Source organism: Cajanus cajan, chromosome 4 (genome assembly GCF_000230855.2).
Source record: "Cajanus cajan strain Asha chromosome 4, NIPB_CcT2T_4, whole genome shotgun sequence".
Taxonomy (NCBI): domain Eukaryota; kingdom Viridiplantae; phylum Streptophyta; class Magnoliopsida; order Fabales; family Fabaceae; genus Cajanus; species Cajanus cajan.
This window is the reverse complement of record NC_138520.1, coordinates 8,265,073-8,292,286: the sequence shown is the minus strand read 5'-3', so window position 1 is coordinate 8,292,286 and position 27,214 is coordinate 8,265,073. Positions and strand designations below refer to the sequence as shown.

The window sequence follows — 27,214 nt, the reverse complement described above, 5'->3', positions numbered from 1 at the left end:
TCCTTTCGCAAGCATGAACCTCAGATGAACTTTCAGTCACAATTATTGCCATGGAACATGACAAGGTGCAAACAAAGGTTTCAAAAGAGATCAAAGAGCTTTGAAGAGTAATGACTATCTGTGTAAGCCTCCTCACTAGGAAAGTGTTTCTCTCTATGCACACTAGTGTATCAGGGTGAGTGTTTCTCTCTAGTCTACTACTCACACCACATGACTCAACTTTGTTCTTCGTTTCCAAATGAAACCAGTGGTAAAACAAATGCAAGCACTTATCACAAGGTCTTTATTAGGGCAAATCTGGGTCAAGTAATAGCTATTTTATGGTTTTTCAAGGATTGAAAGTGCTATAGCTTAAGAGAGCAGTTGAGATTTTACACTGATGTCCCTCTCCATACCCCAATACAACATTTTGGCACATGCCCCTTTACCGGATCCAAGCCATTAGCCTTTATGTGATGCATATTTACACTTTTGCATCTTAATGTTTTTGTTTTTGTTTTGTTTTGTTCTTCTCTTTTTTTTTATTTTTTATTTTATTTTGTAATGGCTGACCACATACTTTCTTCTTCCCAAAATTCCCCATTCTTCAACTCCCCCAAACTTATTTGATGTCATCAATTTGCTCTCTTAACCAAAGCAAAGGTTATGGTTAATCTTTTTCATGGTTTGGGATAATTGGAAGATGTGGTGTTTAGGCTTAGGAAGGTATGAGTCAAGTGAAAAGTGGAGATGGCATTTTGGCTTAGATGGTTGACAAAATAAGGAAAAATGAGTGCCTTGATCATATAAGTACACAACATAAGCAAACCACCAGGGAAACTCAAGCAAAGTCTATCATGCAACTTAAGCGTAGTTCACTCATAAGTATTTAGGCTCAAACCTCACCCGGTTATGCATCCATAAATTATCACACTCAGCTCAGTTCTATGATCAACATTGAAACCCGTATGCAACTAGTCATGAACTAAAGATCTAACGTGACTTGAAAATGTCTAAGGTACACACACCATAAACATAAGCAAACTACAATCCAGAATCAACCACAAGCAAAACAAGTATCAACAAGATTCAAAACCATGCTAAAGCAGAGTATTCACAAAAAGAACCAACAAAGTAATCACCAAAAAGACTATATATAAAAAACAGTTAAAATACTGAAAATAAAAGACAGAAAAAATAAATTGCAATAGACAAAGGTAAACTAAGGTAAGCTCCATCTGCTTCCATCTATGGGGTCTGGTCATCATCATCTCCAAGATCTGCTCCACCATCATCAACTCCATCAGCATCAGCAGCTCCACTCCCCCAAATTTAGGAGCCTGGTCCCCAGGCCAACTAGTATATGCCTGAAAGTCATTGTAACCAGAAGTGATTGCAGAGTGTACTCATGAAAGAACATGGTGAGCACAAAAATTATACACAGTGATGACCAAGAAAATATAGCAAAATTGGAGAATATCCTTAGACCAAAATTAAGCACAACATGCATGCATACGAAAATGGACTATAACAATGCAACATAAAGCACACAAACATATAACATACAACAGAACATAAAGAAACATGATTGAAAATAGATAAAGATTGGGTGTCAGGGATGTGGTGTGCCGGGCGCAACACAGATGCGCCGGGCTTCATATCATTAAAAATTAGCGAGGCTTCAAAATTTGATATCGCGCCGGGCGTGATTTAAGCGCGCCCGGCGTGGTGGTTCCAGAGAACAAAAATTGAGTACTAAGCCGGGCGCAAAAGTGTTACGCCCGGCGTGTAGCCACTTACATGGTCAATTTGCCTAAGTTTTCTTTAAGAGAAGGCCTTATCTCCACCCAAAAACAGAGTTACCTCATTCCTCACATTCCAAACAAAATGTACCCTATATTTACCCACTCAAGCATGATTTTAACAATTAAATATAACACAAAACAACATATAACATAAGACAACATATAACACAAAACAACACATATAGCACATAACAACACATATAGCACAGAACAACATATAACACAAAACAACTATTCATAACGAACATTAGCACTGAAATCTAAAACACGAACGAGATGCGAAACACAAACAAAGTTCAGATCTCTGGGTTGCCTCCCAGGAAGAGCTTGTTTAGTGTCCCGAGCCTGACGGTGACCAATACTTGAATTGCTCTGATTCTCCTTCTCCTCCTGTTGCTATTGTTCCTCCTTGCTGTGTGCTCAATCTCAGGATTTCTCAACAACTGCTCAGAGGGATTAGTCAATCTAATTCACAGTACCTTGCATACAAGAGAAAGCGGAGGACTAGAGTACACAGGTTAGCTCCAACAATTCATTGCTAACATAAAAATAAAAATAACAACAAAAGAATAAGTCACAAATAGCTACAAATACTAAATTGCCTTGCTAATCCCCGGCAACGGCGCCAAAAACTTGTTGAAAGTTACGTTGAAACACTTTTGTTAATATTTGTAAATTCGTTTAATTCTATCAACGGTCTCAAACACGGCAAGTATACCGGCCGTTCAAGTAGTAAAAATATCGTATCCACAGGGATTAGAAGGTAAAATAAGCATTTATTGACTATTCGTGACTAAAGAATAATTCCAATTTCATAGTTTGTCATGTGAATTCAAAGTTGTGACTATTGGAATGAAAGCTATAAATAAATATTGGTTTGTGAGTGGAAAAGGATAGAAATGGTATAATGGTTTTGTGAGGTTGTGGGGGTTAGATTTCACCAAACGTCAGACTAATGAATCCTTAATCTCTTGTTACATACATTGCTTAGTCAACCCATAAGTTTACTCAAACCTAATCCCTTAGAGCAAGAGCCTAGGTGCGGATATTGAATATCAATTCCTTGAGTATCCAATATCTACACCCGCATTACGGGCTAGGGTTTAAGACTACTAATGGGCCAAGCTCCATTCCTAGATACATTTCCCACTAGGCATTTGTTTCAGAGCTAGTTTCAAAGGTTATTTTCCAATACCCAATGGAACCTATATCATGCAAGGAGATTCAATCCAAAGCAAGCATTAAGAATAGAAACATACACAACAATGAATGAAACAACATGTATATATCATTAAAAACGTAAGGATTACAATAGAGTACGTTGGTTACATCTAACCCCACAAAAAATGGGTGGAACCACTCAACAATGAGGGTAAATACAAAATAGAGATGAAAGGAGAAGTGAAGAATCGAAGGAAAGATCCACACACGAACGTTCCCAAGCTCGGAGAATCCCTTCTACCGCTCCAAGGAGGCACCCCTGCGTGAATGAGGAAGAAAACCCCCGAAAATGCCTTCAAATACGAGCTTGGGAGTCAGATTAGGGTTTCCGCGCCCGACGCATAAGTCGTAGCGCCCGGCGCAGGGCTTTCCAAGAAGTTAAGCATTTTCTGCCTCAGTACACGCCCGACGCAATTCCTTTTGCGCCCGGCGCAATGTCTTCCAGAGACTTTGAATCACTCTCTGTTTCGATCATGCCCGGCGCGGGTCATCTTGCGCCCAGCGCAGCCACCCTGCTCTGCTCCTTAGCTTCTTATATTTCCAATCCAAGGGATCTTCAACTCTCAAGTCTCTAGCTCAATACCTGCACAAAAATGAGGTGTATTAAGGTATTGTTAGCTAAATTTGGGTTAGTTATATCTGCACACAAAATGAACCAAAAGGAGAACAATTATATTGCAATGGTTCAGAGGATGAGTGGAATTTGTTCAATAAGTCTCATCCAAAAAGAGGTATAATTGAGACTTAACATTACGTCAATTTTATTTTACAAAAATAAAGTATCCAATCATCTTGAATTCATATAAAATTTTGTATATATGATCTAAGAGTAAAACACTTTCAATCTAACGGTTGAATTTATAAAATTCACATTTAATATAAAGTTATTGAGCGATGTAATACTTAGTAAAAGTTACACCTGTATTATTATAACACTTCTCTTTTAAAAAATTATTTTTATAAATTAAATTTTAACATTTTAAAGAAATTATTAATTAACTTAATATATTTATTCATCTTAAATCTAAGATATAAAATTCAAAAAATGTATTTATCCTTGTTTTATTTTCTAATTATCAACCATTAATAAAATACTAATTTAAAATCTTATTAAGTTATATCATAATATTTTCATATCAAGTTTAAAACAAGATATTAGTTATAAAATATGTTAATTTGCATTGGAATTTTATTTCAACATGAAACTTTAAAATAAATGTGCGAATAAAAAAAAAACTTTGTTAAAACAATCACGTATTCTATTTGATAGAGAAAAAAGCAAGGAAACGCATTGTGATGTATTAAAAACTGATCAAAAAGAACCAGAGGGTGGTTTGCCCAATTAGTTAAGGGGGAAGACTTAAGATTTTCTCCACGTAAGTATGTGTGTGGATTCAAGCTCTACTGTCAGCAATTTTAGCCTTTTTAAACAAAGCAAGTGTAATTGTAATAAAAAGGAGGTGTATATATCATAAGTTAAATACTATGAACATTTATGAGTAAATTAAAATCAAAGGATAATAATTTTTTTAAATTACTAAAAATATTTCATTTTATAATTGTTTCACAAATTCTTACTAATTTTTGTATAAGTCAATTGCTTTTAAACAATGAAACTAGTACGATTATATCAATTGAATGAAATGATTAAGCCTAACTTTTAAAATAACAATTGAAATAAAATAAGATTCATGAAAATAATTTCAATATATATTAGGTAAATAATTTTTATATATAATAAAATTAAAGACAAGGATTAAAATAATCAATGGAGTTAATGTAATATTCATTTATAAATATTTAAATAAATTATAAGTAGCAAGGTATTATTTAATTGATGTTTAAAATAAAATATTTTATAATATCTAAATGAATTGATTTTTAAGATAAACTATTATATACATATTTAATTAATATAATTTTAAAATATATATGTATAATTAGATATATTTTAAATAAATATTTTTATATTAAAAATTAATTTATCATTAAACAAAATAAAAATATTTCAAAATATGGTTGTTGTTGAATCAGTTTCCCATGGTGGGGTCATATTCATATATGATAATAGAATCATGTCTCCTCAAAGAAACGATATCTACCCCAAAGTACTATGAGCATAATCGAAGATAGATGTTATAACGTATTTTAAGTAATTGATCTCATGTGTTATTGGTGTATATATTTATATATATAAGTTATTTTATAATTTTTATTTATTAAACTAATGGAACATTAATTATATTTTATCAATTTTAGATTTGTTTGATAAATTTTTATTAATCCTTATATAAGCCAATTATTTTTAATTTAATGGAACTAACGTGTTTATATCAATTGAACTAGATGTTTAAGTCAATTTTGAAAATAATAATGAAAATAAAATAATATTTATGAAAAGAAGTTTATTTATCTTAACAAAATTGGAAAGTACAATAAATTATGAATTTTCATATTATCTAATAATGTAATAAAATTTTAAGCATGGTAAAAGAGAAATAAATTTCTCAAGAGAAAAATAAATAAATTCTCTAGATAAATTATTATTTAAATTAGTCTATTTTTTTAAAAAAAGATTCAATTAAAAAGATTATTATTTAATTTTCATTTATAGCATTATGTTTCTCATTTTTTAATACATCATGATATATTAGTTATCTATTTTAAATTATATAATTTGTACTATTTTAAAAAACAAATTAATTTTATTGGGAGGGTATTGATTTTTATTTCTTATCATTAATATTTTTATTATTATAAAAATAATATTACATATTTTTATATTTTCTTTCATTTAAAAGAAATATATTTTTAAATTTTCTAAAAAATTTACATTTAGCGACCGATTTTAATTTGGTCGCTAAAACTATTATAAATAATAATATTTTTATTTTTTTAGCGACCGATTTTAATTTGGTCGCTAAAATTATTATAAATAATAATACTTTTATTTTTTTAGCGACTGATTTTAATTTGATCGCTAAAATTATTATAAATAATAATTTTTTTTTATTTTTTTAGCGACCGATTTTAATTTGGTCGCTAAAAATTATTATAAATAATAATTTTATTTTATTAGCGACCGATTTTAATTTGGTCGCTAAATTTATTATAAATAATAATTTTTATTTATTTTTATAGCGACCGATTTTAATTTGGTCGCAAAATTATTATAAAAATAATATTTTATTTTTTTAGCGACCGATTTTAGTTTGGTCGTTAAAATTATTATAAATAATAATTTTTTTTTATTTTTTAGTGACCGATTTTAATTTGGTCGCTAAAATTATTATAAATAATAATATTTTATTTTTTTAGCAACCGATTTTAATTTGGTCGCTAAAATTTTTATAAATAATAATATTTTTTTATTTTTTAGCGACCGATTTTAATTTGGTCGCTAAAATTATTATAAATAATAATTTTTTTTTATTTATTTAGCGACCGAAACCGTTCCGTCGCTATTTTAATCAACCATTATTATTTTAGCGACCGATTATTTGCCACTAAAAAATTCGGTCACTAAATTGGTCGCTAAATAAAATTTGCAACCAAATAAAATTTGGTCGCTAATTATGTCGTTATTAGCGACGAAAAAAAATTGGTCGCTAATTTCGGTGGCTAAATTGACTTTTTTTGTAGTATATCTTTTTGTTGGTTGGTGTTATGATGATGCTCATTTATCTTGACTAGTCACTACAAGTATAATTCAAATTTTATTGTATCATGAAAATCTAATATATGATTTGTATATATATTTATATTTATATATATATATATATATATATGTGTTTAATATTGATTATAAATAATTCTGTTTATTCTTTGTATTATTGTATTTATTGGATATATATTGTTCTTAATCCTTTCCTTTCTTTGTTTTTTTTAAAATTAAATATATTATAAAATAGATGGATCTACTTGGGGTTCCAGATCATTTTGCAGTTGCTATTACCGCTGTCCTACTTGGGAGAAATTGGAATATGGAGACTTTTTGATGGATTTGTTATAATTTTATTTGTCAATCATATTATTTCAATTGCAATTTTCTTTTCACTATCAATGTAATTATTGTAATAGAAGTGGAAGAAAGAATTAATGTGTATAATAATACATTATTGTAAATATTTTAGAACGATATGTCATGTATTAAATTCATAAAATATTCTTTTTCTTTATTTTTATCTTCAAAATAAAATAAAAATATTGTTAATGATTTAATTGTAAGATGAAAATATTATATAAGAAAATATATAATTATTATTATATAATTATGGTTATATAAATCGGACGTTACATTAAGTGGTATCAGAGCAGGTCGATCCAATCGACCGTGAGTTATGAGTTTACCGTGCTTGTTTGGTAGAAGAAGTCTATAGTTACAACGATTGAATCCAAGGAAGATATATGTGGAGAATTGGAGTTTTAAATATTCTTGATAGAAGGCTAAAGTTGCATTTTTGTTATTTTTTTATTTATTTGGAAGTTATAAATTATTCCTAACTAGGAGGCACTGCCACCTTTACTGGAATTAATTTATAATTCCTTTATTACTTTTAAATTTTTCTATATGATTTCTTGATTTTTGATGCTTACATGTTGAGTTTTTTATGGGTTAGGTTGAATGACGATTTTATTTTAGTTTCTAAGTTCTTTGTGCTAAATAGGTAAGTTCTTCGGTTTAGGATTGCAGGAAGAAACTTAAATAATGGTTTGGAAGTGTTTTAAGGTATTTTTGAGGCTTTAGACTTTGGTGCGCTCTTTTGCTGATCCATGCAGGGAATGTCTTAGCTGCAATATTATTGTGCCAGTATAAGTATTATATTGACAGAGTATTATATTGACAGAGTTGGATTTTATGATCTTCATAAAAGTTGTAGTCTTGGATGTTAACTTTTAAGGGCACCAAAATCAGGTACAATGGAGATCCAGAACTTTTGGTTATGACTATTTTAGTGAACAAAGGTCTAGCTGTTAAGCGCTGATTATATCTATCACAATTTTTGAAATTTTTAGCTAAGTATATGATCATTTTAGAATTTCAAGTCTTCATAAGAGTGATAACTTATCCTATTAGCTTTCTTTTGGTGATAGGTTTGAGATCATTTGGATGAGTATAATTTTCTATGTATCATTTTCTTTGATAGTTGTTAAAGGGATATATATGTTATCACGATGTTTGTGAGTTATTAGGAAATCAATTTTATTCTGATATTCTGAGGTGTTGTATTGTGGATCACAAGTTTCTTTAAGGTTGTATGATGTTATGGGGAAAAGGCTGTTCATGTACAGACTATACGGAGTAAACGGTAATTGATTCATACATGCTTAACGATGGTATATATGAAGGTTTAAAGTAGGTATTCTAATATGATTTGATATGTATGTATGTTGATATGTGGATAGATGACCTTAGGGATCAATTAATGAATATTGGTGTGTTTAGTGAGATTGACCTTAGAATGTGATATCATCATATTGGAATTGAGGATGAAAATATATTCAAGACAGCTTTATGCTAAGTTATCTAAGTATAAATTTTTATTGTATGAAGTGAATTTTCTAGGTCCTATGATTTTTAATGGAGATATAATGTAGATCTATTTATGGTAGAAGTTGTGTTTAAGTGGAGATATCTAAGTCAATTAGTGAGGTTAAGAGTTTTCTTGCATTAACTTATTAATATAGGAAATTTATTGAAAAAAAATTTCTAAGATAACATTATTTTTGTCTGGATTAACCAAAAAGAGAGAGTTACCTTTATGGAATAGTAAGTGTGAAAGTAGTTTTCAAACTCTTAAGGAAAGATTGTCTAGTGTAAGATTATTGGACTCTAGTAAGTGTTATGTGTTATATAGTGATGCTTCGAAAACGGGTTTGAGTGGATCGTTGATGTTAGAAGGAAAGGTAGTAGCTTATATTTCTAAGCATCTAGGTATGAAAAATTCATGAGAAAAATTACCTTACCCATAACCTTGAATTAGAGATTGTAATATTTACACTTAAGATTTTGGAGACACTACTAATATGATTCTAATTTTGAAATATTTAGTGATCATAAGGATCTTACATATCTGTTTAATCTAAAGGAGTTGAATATGAGACAGAAGAGATAGTTGGAAACTATTGAGGATTAAGATTTTAATCTTAATTGTTATTTGGAAAGAACCAATGTGGTGGTCGATACTTTGAGTAGGAAACCTCTATATATATATATCTCCCCTTATGGTTAAAGGGATGTATCTTTTAGCTCACATTAAGAATTTAAGTTTGACTTGTGAAATTACTCCTAGTAGTATGAAACTAGGTATAACTCGAGTAAAGAATGGACTATTGAAGAAAATTAGAGAAACATAATTAGTTGATTCATTTTGATGCAAGACACAAGACCATAAGACAAGGTAATAGATATGAGTTTGCCTTGGGTATGGATAGGGCGGTAAGACTTAGAGATTGATTATACGTACCTAGTAAATTTACGATTAAGTACTTGATTCTTGGAGATGGTCATAAAAATTAAGGTAATATGGTGACAAATGCCTTAAGTAAATGACCATTCATCTATCATTTTTGATAATGTAAGCGTTGAATTTGATTGAGGAGATTAGAAACTTAAGCGTGATGTGTGAGCTCACCCTTAGGAGCATTGAATTGAGTATGTTGAAAGGACTAATAGATTAATAGATGTGATTAGAGGACCCAGGAGTTAAATCCTTTCTTAGTAAGCCAAGTGGAAAAGATTGGTAAAGGTATAGATAACCCTTTACGCTTGGAAGTTGATGGTGTTTTGAGATTCAAAGATAGAATCTATGTGCCTAGTAATCTCGAATTAAGGAAGATGATCTTAGAAGAAGAACATAAAAGTACTATTAGTATTCATTTAGGAGATACTAAAATGTATCAGAGTGGCGCAGCGGAAGCGTGGCCTAAGGAGAAAAGAGAAGTAGAGGGATTTGTATATTAGTATATAGTATGCCAAAAGTCTAAGGTGGAACACTAGAGTCTTTTAATATTTTTATCGCCTTTAGACGTCCTAATTTGGAAATAAGATTTGGTATCTATAAACTTAGTTGTAGTTATATCTGATATGCTTAAGAAATTTGATCTTATTTGGATTATAATGGATAGGTTCATTAAGTTTGCTCACCTTGTACTTATTAATATTAGACATTCATTGGAGAGATTGATAGAGTTGTACATCAATAAGGTAGTTAGGTTACATGAGAATTAGAAAGCAAGATGCGAGCATACCCATTTCTATTTTCAAGAAAATTTCGGGGACGAAATTTCTAAAAGGAGGGGAGAATTGTAACATCCCAAATTTTATACAATATTTTATATTTATGAAAATTATTTTTCTTATAGTTATTAATTAATAAAAATGGGTCTTTTATGTAGAGATTTTAATACTTGATTATTATGTATTTTAAATATTTATGAAAATTACTAAAGGAATTTTTATAATTAAAAATAATAAAATTATTCTGGTATTTTGAAGGCTCAAAACGGGCCGTTCCAAATTTTCAAAAAGGCTTGTTTTTGTTGGCCCGGAACGGGCCGTTTCAAAAATGGAACGAGCCGTTCCAAATGTGTAAAATGGCCTATTTGGGTTTTCCCAGAACGGACCGTTCCCAAAGGGAAACGGGCCGTTCCAGAGTAAGAAAAATGCCTAAAAAGTTCAGTTGGAAACGGGCCGTTCTCATTATGGTCAATCTGTGTAAAAGTGAACTCCAGAATGGGCGTTCTGATTTTAGAACGGGCCTTTCTGCTTTTTGGAAACGGCCCGTTCTGGTTTTTGGAAACGGGACGTTCTGATTTCAGAACGGGTCGTTCCAGTTGAGAAATTTACGTATATTTAAAGGTTCCGGAATGGACCGTTCCGAAATCAGTACGGGCCGTTCCAGGTGCGCCAGGATGCCTATAAATAGGGGCATAGGGGGTGAAAAATTTATAACTTAGTGAGAAGGTGAAAATCTTAGAGAGAGAGAGAGAGAGAGAGAGAGAGAAAGAGAGAGAGGGAGAGAGAGAGTGAAAGAAAGAGAAAGAGGGAAAGAAAGAGGGAATCCAGAGGAGGAGGTCTTGCCCAAATTTTAACTCTAACTTATCCAGGTAAGGGGGAGGAGAACCTTATCTCTTTAAAATTTTATCTACTACTATTTTTATTTATTTTATTTAGTGGGGTGTCCCTAACCTCATTTATTTGCTTAACCTTTGATTATTTTTGTCTATAATAATTATTAAGGTGTTCATATTTTATATTGTTTCTGTTCTTACCGAAAATCTGCTGTAGAGCTGATCCCCAGGTAAGATCGGTGAGCCTCCTTCACGGGTACGCTGGTGCTCCAAGATGGTGGTGGTACCTGCAAAAGAGACTCCGATGCTAAAGTTAGTTCTTGTGGGAGTATGAATCTCGTATAAGTAATGCACGTACCTTAGTGTGGATTAGGGTTGCTTTGAGCCTTGGACCTGAGATAAGATATGATAGGATTAAATGGTGGATCCCGTCTGAAGCGAGATCCCTCGAAATCGGTTATGATCTGCTTAAATGCCGAGCTGACGTCGCGTAGCGCGTGCCCGACCTCATTTTGTGCTGTGATGCCGAGCTCGGAGCTCGGCTTCGCGGTACGGACAGTACAGTTTCATTATTTTATAATGATTGTCAATTTTATTTATATTATTGGTGCTATTAATATATTCTTTTTACGTAAATATATTTATTGTAAATATATTTATAATTAACTATGATATAGTTTTGTTAAAGTCTCTTTGACTCATATTGTTATTATTTCTTCACGTATTTATGAAGATAAATATTGTTCTATGGCCATAGAAGATAAAGTTTGAATTATTTGTAGCTGGAAGTTTGACCTTGGGGATTTAAATGAGTAAGGAATGAAGGTGAAATATCCTATTGTTGGTTAAGGTGAAATATTTTTTTGTTGGTTGGTGTTATGATGATGTTCATTTATCCTGACTAGTCACTACAAGTATAATTCAAAATTTATTGTATCATGAAAATCTAATATATGATTTGTATATATATTTATATTTATATATATATATATTTAATATTGATTATAAATAATTCAGTTTATTCTTTGAATTATTGTATTTATTGGATATTGTTCTTACTCCTTTCCTTTCTTTGTTTTTTTTAAATTAAATATATTATAAAATAGATGGATCTACTTGGGATTCCAGATCATTTTGCAGTTGTTATTACCGCTGTCCTACTTGGGAGAAATTGGAGTATGGAGACTTTTTGATGGATTTGTTATAATTTTATTTGTCAATCATATTACTTCAATTGCAATTTTCTTTTCACTATCAATGTAATTATTGTAATAGAAGTTGAAGAAAGAATTAATGTGTATAATAATACATTATTGTAAATATTTTAGAACGATATGTCATGTATTAAATTCATAAAATATTCTTTTTCTTTATTTTTATCTTCAAAATAAAATAAAAATATTGTTAATGATTTAATTGTAAGATGAAAATATTATATAAGAAAATATATAATTATTATTATATAATTATGGTTATATAAATCGGGCGTTACAATAAGGATGGGTGACCTTCTGGGAAGTTTCCAGAAAATGTGCAGTAAGGACAAAGTACGTTAAAAAGTGAAGTATCATGAAATAGCATCCTTGAGAGGCCAAATATGAAGGTTGTTACATTAATAAATTTATTAAAATTAAAAAAAAATTCGTAGGTAACGTTACCTACGAAAAATTTATGTAGGTAACGTTATCTACGAGCTTATTACCTACGAATTTTTTTTCGTAGGTAATTCGTGGGTAATTAACAGTTACCTATGGATTTTCAGCATTATCTACGGATTTCTTCCATAGATAATGCTGATTTTTCTTATAGTGATTGTTTCTTATTCTTCTTCTCTTTATACTCAAACCCTATATTCTTTCTTCTTCTTCTTTTTCTGGCCATTATACTCGATACATATTCACCTCTCCATATTCACCTTGAGGTATTTTTTCTTTCTTTTCTTCTCATTATACTCACTGTATTGTCTTCACTTTATCCTTTTTTTTTTCTTTTTTGAAGACAATGGAAATCATGGATTCTTCTACAGTCTTGCTATAATGCTCGTGTCATATAGCCATAATCTCCTCAATTACCTTGAGGTACTTTTTCTCATTATTTGTGGTGCTCAAGGTATTTTTCTCATTATTTGTGATGTATCACAATATTTATTACAGTTGTTTATTTGTATATATTATTGAAATTATTGCTATTCTTTTGTTAATTTTAAATTGTTATTGAGCTGTTTATTTTTCTCATTATTTGTGGTGCTCGAGGTATTTTTCTCACTATTTGTGATGTATCACAATATTTATTATAGTTGTTTATTTGTATTATTGAAATTATTGATATTCTTTTGTTAATTTTAAATTGCTATTGAGCTATTTATTTTTCTCATTATTTGTGGTGATTGAGATATTTTTCTCACTATTTGTGATGTGTCACAATGTTTATTATAGTTGTTTATTTGTATTTTTGAAATTATTGATATTCTTTTGTTAATTTTAAATTGCTATTGAGCTGTTTATTTTTCTCATTATTTGTGGTGATCGAGATATTTTTCTCACTATTTGTGATGTGTCACAATGTTTATTATAGTTTTTTATTTGTATTATTGAAATTATTGATATTCTTTTGTTAATTTTAAATTGCTATTGAGTTGTTTTTTCAACTTTTGAGTTCTAAAATTTGTTTGGATTGATGTCTATAATTTTTCTTACAATTGGAATCTTTAGTTGTTCTTAATTGTTCCTAACCTTCTTCATACAATTTTTATTGTTCTTAGTTGTTCCTTTAGTGTGGTGACTATGGTGTTAAAAATGTGGTAAATATTAAAACCTCACAACTACACACTTAGATGTTAGGACCTTTTAGATTTATATTAATTATAACATTTTTATAAACGACAGAAGATGGATATTCGACAAAGTTGTGGTTGGATGTATGATAGACTAAATTCAGATCGAAGGGGATATACTAACGCATTTTTAAATGGGGTAGATGAATTTGTGTCTTATGCATCCCTACAAACAAACTTATCAAATGGAAAAATGAGATGTCCTTGTTCTAAATGCAAAAACTTGAAGTTCTTAAATTCTGAAGAAGTTAAAGTTCATCTTTATAAGAAAGGATTCATACTTGATTATTAGTATTGGACATGTCATGGAGAAAGTGATCTAGACCTGTGTGTAACTTTTAATACCCATACTACTACTACACATGAGGGATGTAATGATCATTTAAATAGATTTGAGAACATGGCTTATGATGTTGTTGGTTCAGACTACGAAACCCATTATGATCAAGAAATGGATGAGTCTCCAAATATAGATGCTCAAAAGTTTTATGACTTTCTACATGCAACTCGAAAGCCATTATGGCCAGGATGTAATGATCATACTAAATTATCTATTGCTGTTAGATTGCTGGCAATTAAATTAGTGGGAAACATGTCCCAACGATCTTTTGATCAAACAGTGTATCTTATGAAGGAGACACATCCTCCAAATAATCTTATCCTGAAAGATTATTATAGGACAAAAAAAAATGTTTCAAAACTTGGTTTGACAGCGAAAAAGATTGATTGTTGAATCGATGGTTGTATGTTGTTCTACACTTTTGAAGATATGCAATTAAAAGAATGCAAGTTTGTTCATAAACCTCTTTACCAAAAAAAAAAAAAGGTTGGCATGGGTAAACACAAAGAAGTACCTGTGAAGAGAATGCATTACTTACTACTCATTCCAAGGCTTAAGAGATTATATGCCTCAATGAGTTCTGCTCCACATATAGGGTGGCATTATGAGAATAGATGAGAATCAGGGGTGTTGTGTCATCCATCAGATGGTGAAGCCTGGAAGCACTTTGATCAAATGTATCTTGAATTTGCAAGTGAACCAAGAAATGTGAGGTTTGGTTTAAGTGTCGATGGTTTTGTGCCTTTTACTAATATTGCTAAACATTATTCTTGTTGGCCAGTAATTGTCACACTTTATAATCTTCCTCCAGAACTATGCATGACAACTCCTTATATGTTTTTGGCATTACTCATTCCTGGACCACATAATCCCAAAGGTAAGATAGATGTGTATTTGCAACTGTTGATAGATGAGCTAAAACAGTTATGGGATGAAGGAGTGGTGACATATGACATTTCGAGGAAACAAAATTTTGTAATGAAAGCTACACTAATGTGGACTATTAGTGATTTTCCTGCATATGCAATGTTGTCAGGTTGGAGTACATCTGGTAGATTAGCATGTCCGTATTCTATGAATCAATCAAAGGCTTTCAAATTGAAAAACGAAAGTAAATTTTCTTGGTTTGATTCACATCGTCAATTTTTTCCTATTAACCATTCTTTTAGGAGAAATAAGGATGCATTTTACAAGAATCGGATAGAAAAATCTCAACCACCTCAAATTTTAAGTGGGAATGAAGTATGGGAACAAGTTTGTTGTCTCCCAAAAATAATTGAGGTTAGTCCTTGTATATGTGATGGACATGGTGTGTCTCATAATTGGACAAAGCAGAGCATCTTTTGGGAGTTGCCTTATTGGAAAACTAACTTAATATGACATAATCTTGATGTGATGCATATAGAGAAAAATGTCTTTGTTAATGTCTTTAATACAGTGATGGACATCAAAGATAAGACTAAAGATGATGTTAATGCAAGAAAAGATTTGAAAGAGCATTGTCGACGACGTGAATTAGAACTATAAGTGCATACTAATGGAAAAGAGTTAAAGCCTAAGGCAAAGTTTGTTTTATCCAATGAACAAAAAAAGGTTGTCTGCAAATGGGTTAGTGAGTTGAAAATGCTTGATGATTATGTCTCAAATTTGCATAAATGCGTAAACATAGAAGAAAGGAAGTTTTATGGAATGAAAGGTCATGATTGTCATGTTTTTATGGAGAGACTATTACCCATTGTTTTTCGTGCATTAACATATTAAGTATGGAATCCTATTACCGAGTTAAGTAAATTTTTTAAGGATTTATGCTCAACAATATTACGAGTAGATGATTTGTTGTTGATGGAAAAACATTATTGTTACAACATGTAAGTTGGAACGAATCTTTCCACTTGCATTCTTTAATTCCATGTTTATGTTTTAAAGCCTATATTCATTTTCCAATTTTGTGTTTTAAAATTATCCATTCAGTTATCAAAAACAAAATGTTTTGAAATTATCCTCCATGTTTTTTCGCTGACAGTTCACGTATGACGTACATCGTTAATAGTTTAGACTTTAGATAAGTACCAATTTAAAATATGAAAGTATTTAACGCTTTTGCTTTTAACCAACTAATACAGAAGATGATTCGGTAAGATAAGATTATTTTAAGTAATTAAAGTAGTTAAAGTAGTTTTTTCTTAGTTTTTTTTTCTTAAAATTATTTTTTTCCCTTAAGACAATTAATTTTATTTACAATTTATACAATTTCGTTGCCTATATATACGATCGTTTTGTTAAACAAGGATATCATTAAAATCTTGAAAAAAATGGTGTTTTGTTCTTCCAAAGGTTCCTTGGGTGTTATGTTGTATTCCTTGGTGATTTATTTTCTTGCATTTCAGTATTGCTACGTTGATGCAAACTCAACGCTAGTTGTAAATGCTGCTACCAAAGCCACTACAAGGCGAATTCCTGACACCTTTCTTGGAGCATTTCTCGAGGTAATGCAACAAATTATTCTCCTTGCATTGCATGCATGGCATCAATATTCAACTTTAAAATTGCTAATTAATGCAAATGAAACAAATTTGGAGTTTGAAAATTTCCTTTTAGCTAAACACATGTTTTAAAATATTTACAAAATTTCTTTATTAAATAAACGAAATATAGACCAAATCACGAAAGGTAAACCAAACTCATTTCTAAAGATGTATTACATAATAACCTATTTTTCAGGAGATGAACCTATAGAAAACAAGTATCAGAAAAAAAGAAAAAAAAATTCAATTTCTAAAATGGTCATCAATTTCTTTGAACTTATTTTTCAGGAGATTAATCATGCTGCCGCTGGGGGACTGTGGGCAGAACTTGTTAGCAACAGAGGTTATATCCATATCCCAAAAACAATTCTTCATCTTTGTCTTCCTAGTTCAATGTTTCATTTAGATTTCAATATATTTTAAGTGATATTTTTCTATTATTATCAATCTAATTTTAGGCTTTGAAGCTGGAGGCCCAAACAATACCTTAAATATTTATCCTTGGACAATTATTGGAAATGAATCGTTGATTTCTGTATCAATTAACCGTTCATCTTGCTTTGAGCGTAATAAAGCTGCATTACAAATGGTGGTGCACTGTGGTGGTTACACACCTTGCCCTTCTGGTGGCGTTGGCGTCTCTAACCCTGGTTACTGGGGCATGGTAAGAAAATAATTAATACATATAAATATTTTTCATATTTTTTCTTTTTATTATGTAAGTTTAAATATAGCAGAAATGAATCTGAAAATAAAGACTTAATGTCACACCTTTATTTTTCTTAAGAAATGACAAATTTATTATTAGTTTAATGTATATCTTTCTAAAAGTTTTTTTTTCTTCAATGATCATCAGAATATCGAGCAAGGGAAGAGGTACAAGGTGGTCTATCATGTTAAATCAAAAGGAAAACTTAATTTTCAACTTTCATTCACGGGTGTTGATGTTAACATAGTGTCATCAAATATCAAGTTAGTTCTTTTTTTTCTTTAGAAGACATGTGGTAGAGATTCTGCAACCTATATTCATAAGATTATTTGTTGTGATGGTTCTTGACAGGTATGGTTATGGAGGTGCAAAATGGAACAGGGTGGAGATAATAGTGGAAGCAAAAGCTACTAATCATATTTCAAGTCTTCAAATAACCACTACTATCCAAGGGGTTTATTTGTTAGACCAGGTGTCAGCGTTGCCATTGGACACTTACTTGGTTAGTAGAATAAAAGAATCACACCTTATAAATGAACAAATGTGGCTAAAGATGAAAACCCCATTACTTTAATTTTGTAAGATATAATATTAATTATTTTGTCTTACAATAATTTAAAGTGTCATCAATTATTTTGGGGAAAAAATAGTTCACCCAAATTTTTGGTAATTAATTACTATTGAAAATTTAAATAAACTTTGATCTCACATTAAATTACAATCGTAATTTAATCCCAAAAAAAAAATCCTAAAGAAGGAATTATTCAAATTAATTATCATAGTAGTAGTTTTCACGTGTTCTCAGTAATAAAATAATTAATAATTATTATAATAAGTTCTCAATACCCAATGATGGCAGTGCATTATATTTTGTTTGTTCTTTTCCTTGATATCATTTCACTCTTCTCTTGTCACAGGGTCATGGCTTCCGAAAGGACCTTTACCAAATGGTTGCAGATTTGAAACCAAAAATTCTTAGATTTCCGGGTATGTTGAAATTCTATGCTTTCAGAGTGAGGATTTGCTATATAATATATTTATTTATTTATTTATACTGGGGAACAATATACGCTGCATTCTTGCCTAAACAGTTAAATTAAATGTGTAAAAACACAAATCAGTTTCTAGACAGTTATAAGTAATTAAAAGAATGTATCATGGTGGAAAAAAAAGTTGTCGAAACTGATCTAGTTGTATTCACCCGTTCACATGTAATTAGGGCATTGTGTGCAAGGGTGTATATATGTCGAATTCCATGTAACCTTTGGAATAACTCTATTTGTGAATGGCGATGCATTAGGTGGCACTTATGTTGAAGGTAATTATCTGCAAAACAAATATCAGTGGAAAGATACTGTTGGACCATGGGAAGAGAGACCTGGACACTTTAATGATATTTGGAACTATTGGAGTGACGATGGAATCGGTTATTTTGAGTATCTCCAAGTGAGTATCTTTTTACATATATAACATAATTGAATTTGTCCTATTTTTTTCTTCTGATTTTTTACACCATTTATCCTACTTAGTTAATTGAATTAATATAATGATTTAATATTTTTTAACAGCTAACAGAGGACCTTGGTACATTGCCCGTATGGGTGTTCAACGCTGGTATATATATATATTCATTCATCTTACCCCAATTGAAATTTGTTCTCAACAATCACATGCAAGTATTTGAATTTTTTTTTATTAATTAATTAATTTAAATGTCACATTTAGGTATCAGTCGCCATGACGAAATTAATACATCAAACATAGCACCTTACGTACAAGTACAACTTTCTTCCCTTGCTCTTTTCTTCTTAGTTAATTATGAATTATATCTTTATATTTACTATAAAATCTATGCATTAAAAGGACGCTCTCGATGGCATTGAATTTGCAAAAGGCTCTCCTAGGTCAAAGTGGGGTTCTGTTAGAGCTGCAATGGGACATCCTAAGCCATTTGACTTGAGATTTGTTGCTATTGGAAATGAAGATTGTGGTCTTTTTAATTATGAAGGTATGCAATTTTATTGTGTTTATCATCCTGTGAGCACATATTTTAGTGCGATCTTCATATATATGTTAACCATGAAAACTTGTTTTATATCACTGATCGATCACCTTTGAAATTTTGCACGATTCTAAAGATCGACTTTGATTAATTCAATTGTTAATTTAATTTAATTTTTTTTGACTTTTTGTTTCTTATCAGGAAATTACCTTAGGTTCCATGATGCTATAAGATATGCCTACCCTGATATTAAAATTATCTCAAATTGCGATGCTTCTACTAAACCATTAAATCATCCAGCTGATTTGTTCGATTATCATGTAATGATAACATTCTGATACTACATATTGAACTTTCATTTGTTGCTTCAGCTTTGGCAAGAGTGTTTTCTTGTCTTGTTGTGTTTTTCAATTACTCACATCCTTCTTAATGTTTTATTTTTATTAGATTTACACAGACTCCAATGGCATGTTTTCTAAGTCTACTCAGTTCGATCACACATCACGATCTGGTCCAAAGGTTTGATTAATTTCAGTTTTAAATTTTTATGAACTCTTCCAATTCATCATTTATCGATATTGATTTATCTGTCATTTGATATATGAGTGCTCAATTTGATTACAGGCTTTTGTTAGTGAATATGCGGTGTGGAGAAAAGATGCTGGAAATGGAAGTCTTTTGGCTGCTGTGGCTGAAGCTGCGTTTCTCATTGGATTGGAAAAAAACAGGTTTACGAATTTGTTTTAACTTTTTTTAATGTACTGTGTTTTGTGTAGTTTTTCAACTTAACCATATAAAGTTTTTTATTTCTTACATATAATTTTTTTTTTCCGATGCAGTGATGTTGTCGATATGGTTTCTTATGCACCACTGTTCTCAAATATAAATGACAGGAGGTAATTTTCTTATGTTTTTGCCTTGAAAACTTATACTCTTTAACATAGAATAAGAACTTTAAAAATTTATTGTCGGGAATTATTGTTGATTTCAACATATATGGTTCCCATAATAACACAAGATTGTGTAAACGTGTCAATGTAGATGGGTTCCGGATGCAATTGTGTTCGACTCATATCAGGTTTACGGAACTCCAAGCTATTGGGTGCAAAAACTTTTCATTGAGTCCAGTGGAGCAACATTTCTTGACTCAACACTCAGTACAATTAATTCATCCAATAAACTCATTGCATCTGCAATTATTTGGAAAAATTCTACAGAGAAGAAAAACTACCTAAGAATAAAGGTAAGAGGTGTCCTTTTTCAACTAAACTGAAATTCTGACTATTGTTATATGCAATGTCTGAGAGTGAAACAAATATGAGCATCTTTTAGATTAGGTCTAGTTCATTTTTCATCTTCCATTAGCATTTATATTTGGTGTAAATGATTTTAACTATCACTATATTCACCTGGAGTAATAATTGATTTCTGCAGGTAGTAAACTTTGGAACAGCAAGTGAGAGCCTTAGCATTTCTATAATTGGGTTGAACGCAACCGTGCAACAATATTATGATACTAAAGCCACAGTGCTTACATCTAACCAAGTAATGGATGAGAACTCCTTCTCAGAGCCGCAGAAGGTACAATTTGGTTTTGCTGTACTTGTGTTAGATACATTACATAAATTAGCCTTGCATGTAAAAGCCTATGCCATTAATCATTTATGACTACTCATTTTAAATACAGGTGGTTCCACAAACAAGTTCACCAGGGAAGGTTGGCAGTAACGTGAAAGTGATTCTCTCCCCCTACAGTGACATCATTGGATTATTTGTTAATTTGATAAGAAGATAGTTTCGAAGCAAGAGATTTTGTGGCCTATCTTTTATGTTATGCGGAAATGTATTATTATCAAGAGTTTGAGCACGAAGATGTGCGAGTATTATACTGAGTTCTGTTGTCAAGGCTCAAAAATATGTAACTGTTTGTGTTAATTAAAGAAGAATGTTATTTCCGTTTATTTTATGTTATATTTTTCGCATTTTAAATGACAAGAAGAACAAACTATAAGTTTTTTTTTTCTTTTTTATTTGAGAACATAAAATTGAAAGTTAAAATCATTTTTAATTTTACTACCGCTTTGTTGACATCATATATAGATGCGCACCAAGTAAAATCTCAACTAGGATCAAAACTAAAGCATGTTTTCCAACTCCATGTCTTTAGTCCTTGTCTTCATACAAACCTTATTTTAAGATTTTCTCTTCTTTAATTATCTTTTAATATCAAATGATCAATCAACAACTAAAAATAAAACAAAATTTAAACATAAAATATTAATACAAAAATATCACTTGACATTGCTATATTCTACGACGAACATTACGTGATTGAGGTAGAAAATAATATAATAATATTTTTATAAAATAATTGATGTAAAAAAACTCATTTTAAACAGATTTAAATCAAAACCGGTGTAAAAAAGAGCTTTTTACATTAATTTAAATTTCATCCGATGAAATAATTTTTTTTTTTAATTTCAAAATCGTGAAATGAAAAGCAATAAAGGAAGCTTTTTTTTATTTATTATTTTATTTTTAATTTTATTTTTATTGTTTTCTTGTTTTGTCTGGTATTGTTTGTGGGGGCTATTTGAGCTAGTAGAAAAGGGGCTCATTTGGGCTATGGTGGTGGTTAATGATTTTACAAATGTACCAAAATCAAAAGCATGTTCTATAATGGATAGGATTTTAAATATCCAAATCGCGAGAACTTGTGCAAGACTCACTCAATTTCTATTTAACATTTTTGTATTTATAATTTGATTGGAGAAACTTAATTCTTAACAAATAGTGATTTTTTTTTTAGAGTTTTCAAAATGTATTAAAAATAGAAACTAAAATAAATCATGATTTACAAATGATAGAGAAGTTATAATTAATTTCAATAACATTTCTCACACGTACCGTTGATCCCGTAGCAAATGTACCAGAATCAACTTGTAACAGTAATGAGTAAGGTCGTCTCCTCAGGGACCAGGTAGATTGATTGATTCTCTATTAATTTTGAAAAGTACAAAATAAATACATATTATATATTCACACATATTCAACACCTGATTCATTAAACTCAAAGTTAAAATTAATAAAACTTAAAACAAGTGACAAATATGCAAATTAAAATAAGTATTAGAGAAATTCAGATATAAAATGCTTGGGACTGGATTTCACCTATTACACCTCTTTGTAATCTTAATAAGCATACATAATTTAAATGTAAACTTTGAAGGAATCATAAGTTATGGTGTAAGCATAATAAAATTAGGGGCTTAATTAAAAACATTTAAAATAAATGGAAATGAATAGGTAATTAATTACCATATTAAAATATAATTATCATGTCACATAATATAGTTAGCATAAGCTAACAGAATTTAACAACGTCTGTGAGTGAATGGTAATTACAAGATTTTTAAAAATAATAAAAATCCATTCAGAATGTTTTAAACTATAGAAACTTATGGATTAATTTAACCTATTTTTATTTACAATTTATACATTTTTGTCCCTCTCCTCCCCTTCCCCTCCCCTCTCTCACTCTATCTATTTATTTATCTATTTATTAGATTTTTTGTAATTAATGTAATCATTTTTTCTCTTTTATGAAGGAAAAATATTTTTTAAAGAAAAATGAATAATAAAAATGTATAATAAAATTATTTTTTTATTAAAATTATATATTTATAATATATTGATAAAGATAATATTGTAAAACGAATATGTATATATAAATTAAAATGATATAAAATATATGTAAATATAAAATTATTTGAATATATATATATATATATATTATAATTTTTAATATATTACTAAATCAATTTTAAGTAAGTCTTTCAAAAAGATTGAGGTTGATTTTTCTCATTCCCACATAAAAATATATATATTTTTCCATATGATACACCATTTTTCTTTTACTTTTTTGAACATTTAATTATATATTATAAGTTTTTGTTACTTATTGTCTTTAGCAATAATTATATGTTGTGGTGTTTTGAGGTGTGGTGTTAAGAGACTTTAACAGTTAATAAATTTCTGAGAAGTCTTTAGATGCTTTAAAGCGTTTTTGATAGAAGAGATCTAGTTTGATCATGAGAGAAGAAGTATATAAGTTTTTTTTTTAAAATTAAACTTTATAAGTTTAGTTCTTAAAAATCTTAGAGATATAAGTTAGGAAAAAAAACCTCTCTAGAGTCTGAGTTTCTCTCCATCTTTGAACTTTCTCTTGAGAAGGTGATTTAGAGATCAAATTTATATAGTCACTTTAGCAACTTATTTAAATACTATTTTAGATATTGATTATAGTTGGTCCCTAATTCAATCTCTATTGTCATTAATATTTTTAATGTAATTAGAGACTAAACTTTTAGTAGCTAATAGTTTAAAAATATTATTTATTTAATTAGATACAACTTTTTTGGTCTCTAATTAAAATATAATCAGAGACAAAATTTTTTGTCACTATTAAAACACTTTAGAAACCAATATTTTAGTATTAAGATGCACTAAAATTAGAGACTAAATTTTTTAGTTTCTAATTATTTGACACAAAAATATTTGGTCAATAATTAAAATACACGAGTAAATAATAATTGATTTTTTAGTCACTATTAACTCATTTTAGATAATTTTTTTAGTATCTAATTATGCTATATTAGAGACCAATATATCGATATATGATAGAAATATAATATGCAATTGATTTTTTTAATCAATATTAATTTATTTTTAGATAAATCGAGCTCTAATTAAAAAATAATAAAAGATTATTTTTGTAATTACTGTTAAGTCATTTATATAATATTTTAATTGAGTCAATCAATTAATAGAAATTTAATTATTAAAAAACATCATAAACATTCAATTGTATTTTATTTTTACTTTATTTTTAATATTTTTAAAATAAATATCAATCTTTTTGATAATTATCAAAGCCCAACCTTTAAACTTATATTTTGTGTAACTCACCAAAGTCCAAAGTTTTATCTCAAAATATAATAAAGTCCAAAATTTAACCTATAATCGGATATATTCCTTTAAGTGAGTTTAAAGTCCAACCTATAAACCCAAAATTTAATTTTCTTATAACAATTAATAGTGTACTTTATCACGTTACAATTAGTATAAAATGGAATTGATCATACAAAAAATAAGGTCCAATTGTTAGAGTAAAACAACAAAATTTTGCTATGATGAACTTTAAGCCCAATTGACCTCACCTTTTCTTTCACCAAAAAAATAAAAAATGAAGCATGTTTCCGGTAGGTTGTACTTGTTTTTGTATTCATCACTTCCCACATTTCATTTATTATGATTCCTTTATATATTTTTAAGTTGTATTTTTATTTAAAAAAAATTAACTTGATTTTTTCAGAAAAGTCATAAAATTATCCATCATAATTTTTTTATCCTAGTTTTTATACATGTATTATTAACTAATACTAAACTAAAATATTTTTTATTAAACTTGTAGTTGAATATTGCTTTAATAACTCTTAAATTACTAGAATATAATTTACTTCTATTTTTTATCGAAAAAATTACCTTTTTTATTATAGTTAAGACTAGTAATTAGTTAATTATTTGTTTTTCGTAACCTAGCTACTAATAATTCCTAAAGTGCATGAATTTTTATTATGTTTTTGTGTCTGCAAAATTACATATGTAGCTTCCTCACTTTTCATCTTCTTTCTTTTTTAGTTACGCGTCAAACAAGTGGAAAGAGAAACTTAGATAATTGACACGTATAATTTTATCCTCGATCTTCTTAGATTTATAATACCTCGTCGAGTCCAAAGCTCCAGCTCAAATAGCAGAAGCAAGTCAGGAACTGGAGTTGAAGCGAAAGAAGAAGGAGCTCGCAAACGAGACAGTGCGAAGAGATGAGATGATTAACGTTGCTTCTCTCTTGGCTACCCGCATCAAGAACACAGTGGAACGGAAGAAAGAACATGAGCTATTCTTGAGGATTGCAGGAATGAAAATAACCTTGCTTGGCTAGCCGTTTCGACCTTATCCGTTGCCCTCTTCTTTAGAAGCCAAATTGCTATGCATAGAAGATATGGCAAAATACAGCCACCAGTTTCACAAGGATTTTCAAGCTTGTGATGTTAAAGTTCACCGTAATAATATCTTAGAAAATATATTCTATTTTCGTGTTTGCAGCTACACTGAGCAAATTGCTTTGATAAATTACTTGGACAAATTCATCATCGAGAATAAGGATGTAAGTATAGTATTTCATCAATCAAATTGATTTTTTTTTCCAGCAAACATGTTGAATTTATCCTTGAGTATTAACCCTCATATGTTGCATTGGATTGTCGACAATCGCAGTACTCTTGCTTTGGGTTTCTTTCCTTTTCCTTTTGATCAGTTGTTTTGTTACATCTTAACTAATCCATTGTGATCTATTTTTAAATACATAATTCCAGGTAAAGATCATCATTGTTGATAGTATTACTTTCCACTTCCGCCAAGCTTTTGATGATATGGCTCTCAGGACTCGATTGCTCAGTGAAATGGCTTAGAAGTTGATGAAACTTGCAAAAAAAAATTGTTTGGCTGTAAGACTCAATTTAATTTGCTTGCCAGAGCTGTTTTGTAGTGAACATAATTTATTTTCTTCTATTAGAATATTTGTTATGATTGATTTTTGTTATACTCAGATTTGTTCCCACTTTATTGAGTATAAATTTGGATTTAATTGCATATATTTATTGTATTTTATTTACTGAATCAGGAATTGGAATATTTGTAATTAATAATCATTAAGTGTCATTAATTATATATTCAATTTTAGGTTTATAACAAGTTAGTTTCTACATTTTTTCTGTCCAAATTTTATATACACATATATTACCTTGTAACCTGGAGCACAGATGAATGTCAAGTCACTCATGTTTCACTTTTTCCCTATGCAGAATCACATTTCTGAACCTTGTTTGATACTTTAGCTGGGAATATTGCTGTCCTATATATTTAGCACTTCAGATTCCAACTTAGCCTGATTAATTGATCTAGAACCATAAAAATGTGTTGATAATGTCTTTAATACTACAATGTAGTTTTTGTTGTGTTTGTTATGGTATTTTCCATATGGCTAGTACGATTAGTTCTGAAGTACCAGAACGATTATATCTCTTTTATTTTATATTTCTCTAACAGTACTTTAGTCATTTTCTCTAACAGTAAGATGGAATTGCATTTTATCTTTTGATGAGAGGGAAAGTAGCATGGGTGCAATAAGGAGGTACTAATTGGCCTATCCAAAAAGCAGACAAGCAAAGTTCTGAATGATAAGTTAAATTAGTATAAACATTTTAAGAGGAGAAAAAGAGGGGAATTTACTATAAATGAAAATAAATAACTATATTGAGGATGGAGTGAAATATAGTGAAATCCAGTAAAAATTACACTTTTTTTTTTTTTTGTCTATTACATTATTTCCCCCTTCTTTTATACATATGCTTATGCCAACTTTATTTCCATTGCCTGTACTTCTTGTTAGTTTCAAAAATTGCTATTCAGTTTAAATTATTCATTTGATGCTTATACTTCTTCTATTTTAAATTTAAATTTAAATTTAAATTTTGCATATATGTTGTCGAAAAATTTCAATTTTGCCAATTTCAATTTTCAACTACTTAAAAATTTTGATTCACGCAAACCAAACGCAATTCAAAAATTACAAGACTTCATATTTTCCATTTAAAAAAAAAAGAAAA

At 29.6% G+C, this 27,214-nt stretch overlaps 1 protein-coding gene across 1 annotated transcript; it reads left to right on the top strand.

The window, feature by feature from the left end:
• The first annotated feature begins 16,197 nt into the window (after positions 1-16,197).
• Positions 16,198-21,448, top strand: LOC109789399 (alpha-L-arabinofuranosidase 1-like). Its single transcript, XM_083074092.1, has 15 exons — positions 16,198-17,440; positions 17,633-17,748; positions 17,837-17,987; positions 18,403-18,472; positions 18,786-18,931; positions 19,054-19,099; positions 19,211-19,263; positions 19,349-19,493; positions 19,689-19,807; positions 19,935-20,006; positions 20,112-20,215; positions 20,327-20,383; positions 20,529-20,730; positions 20,922-21,068; positions 21,175-21,448. The coding sequence occupies exons 1-15, from the start codon at positions 17,363-17,365 to the stop codon at positions 21,280-21,282; spliced, it is 1,614 nt and encodes a 537-aa protein (XP_082930218.1). The 5' UTR covers positions 16,198-17,362; the 3' UTR covers positions 21,283-21,448.
• Positions 21,449-27,214: the final 5,766 nt, after the last annotated feature.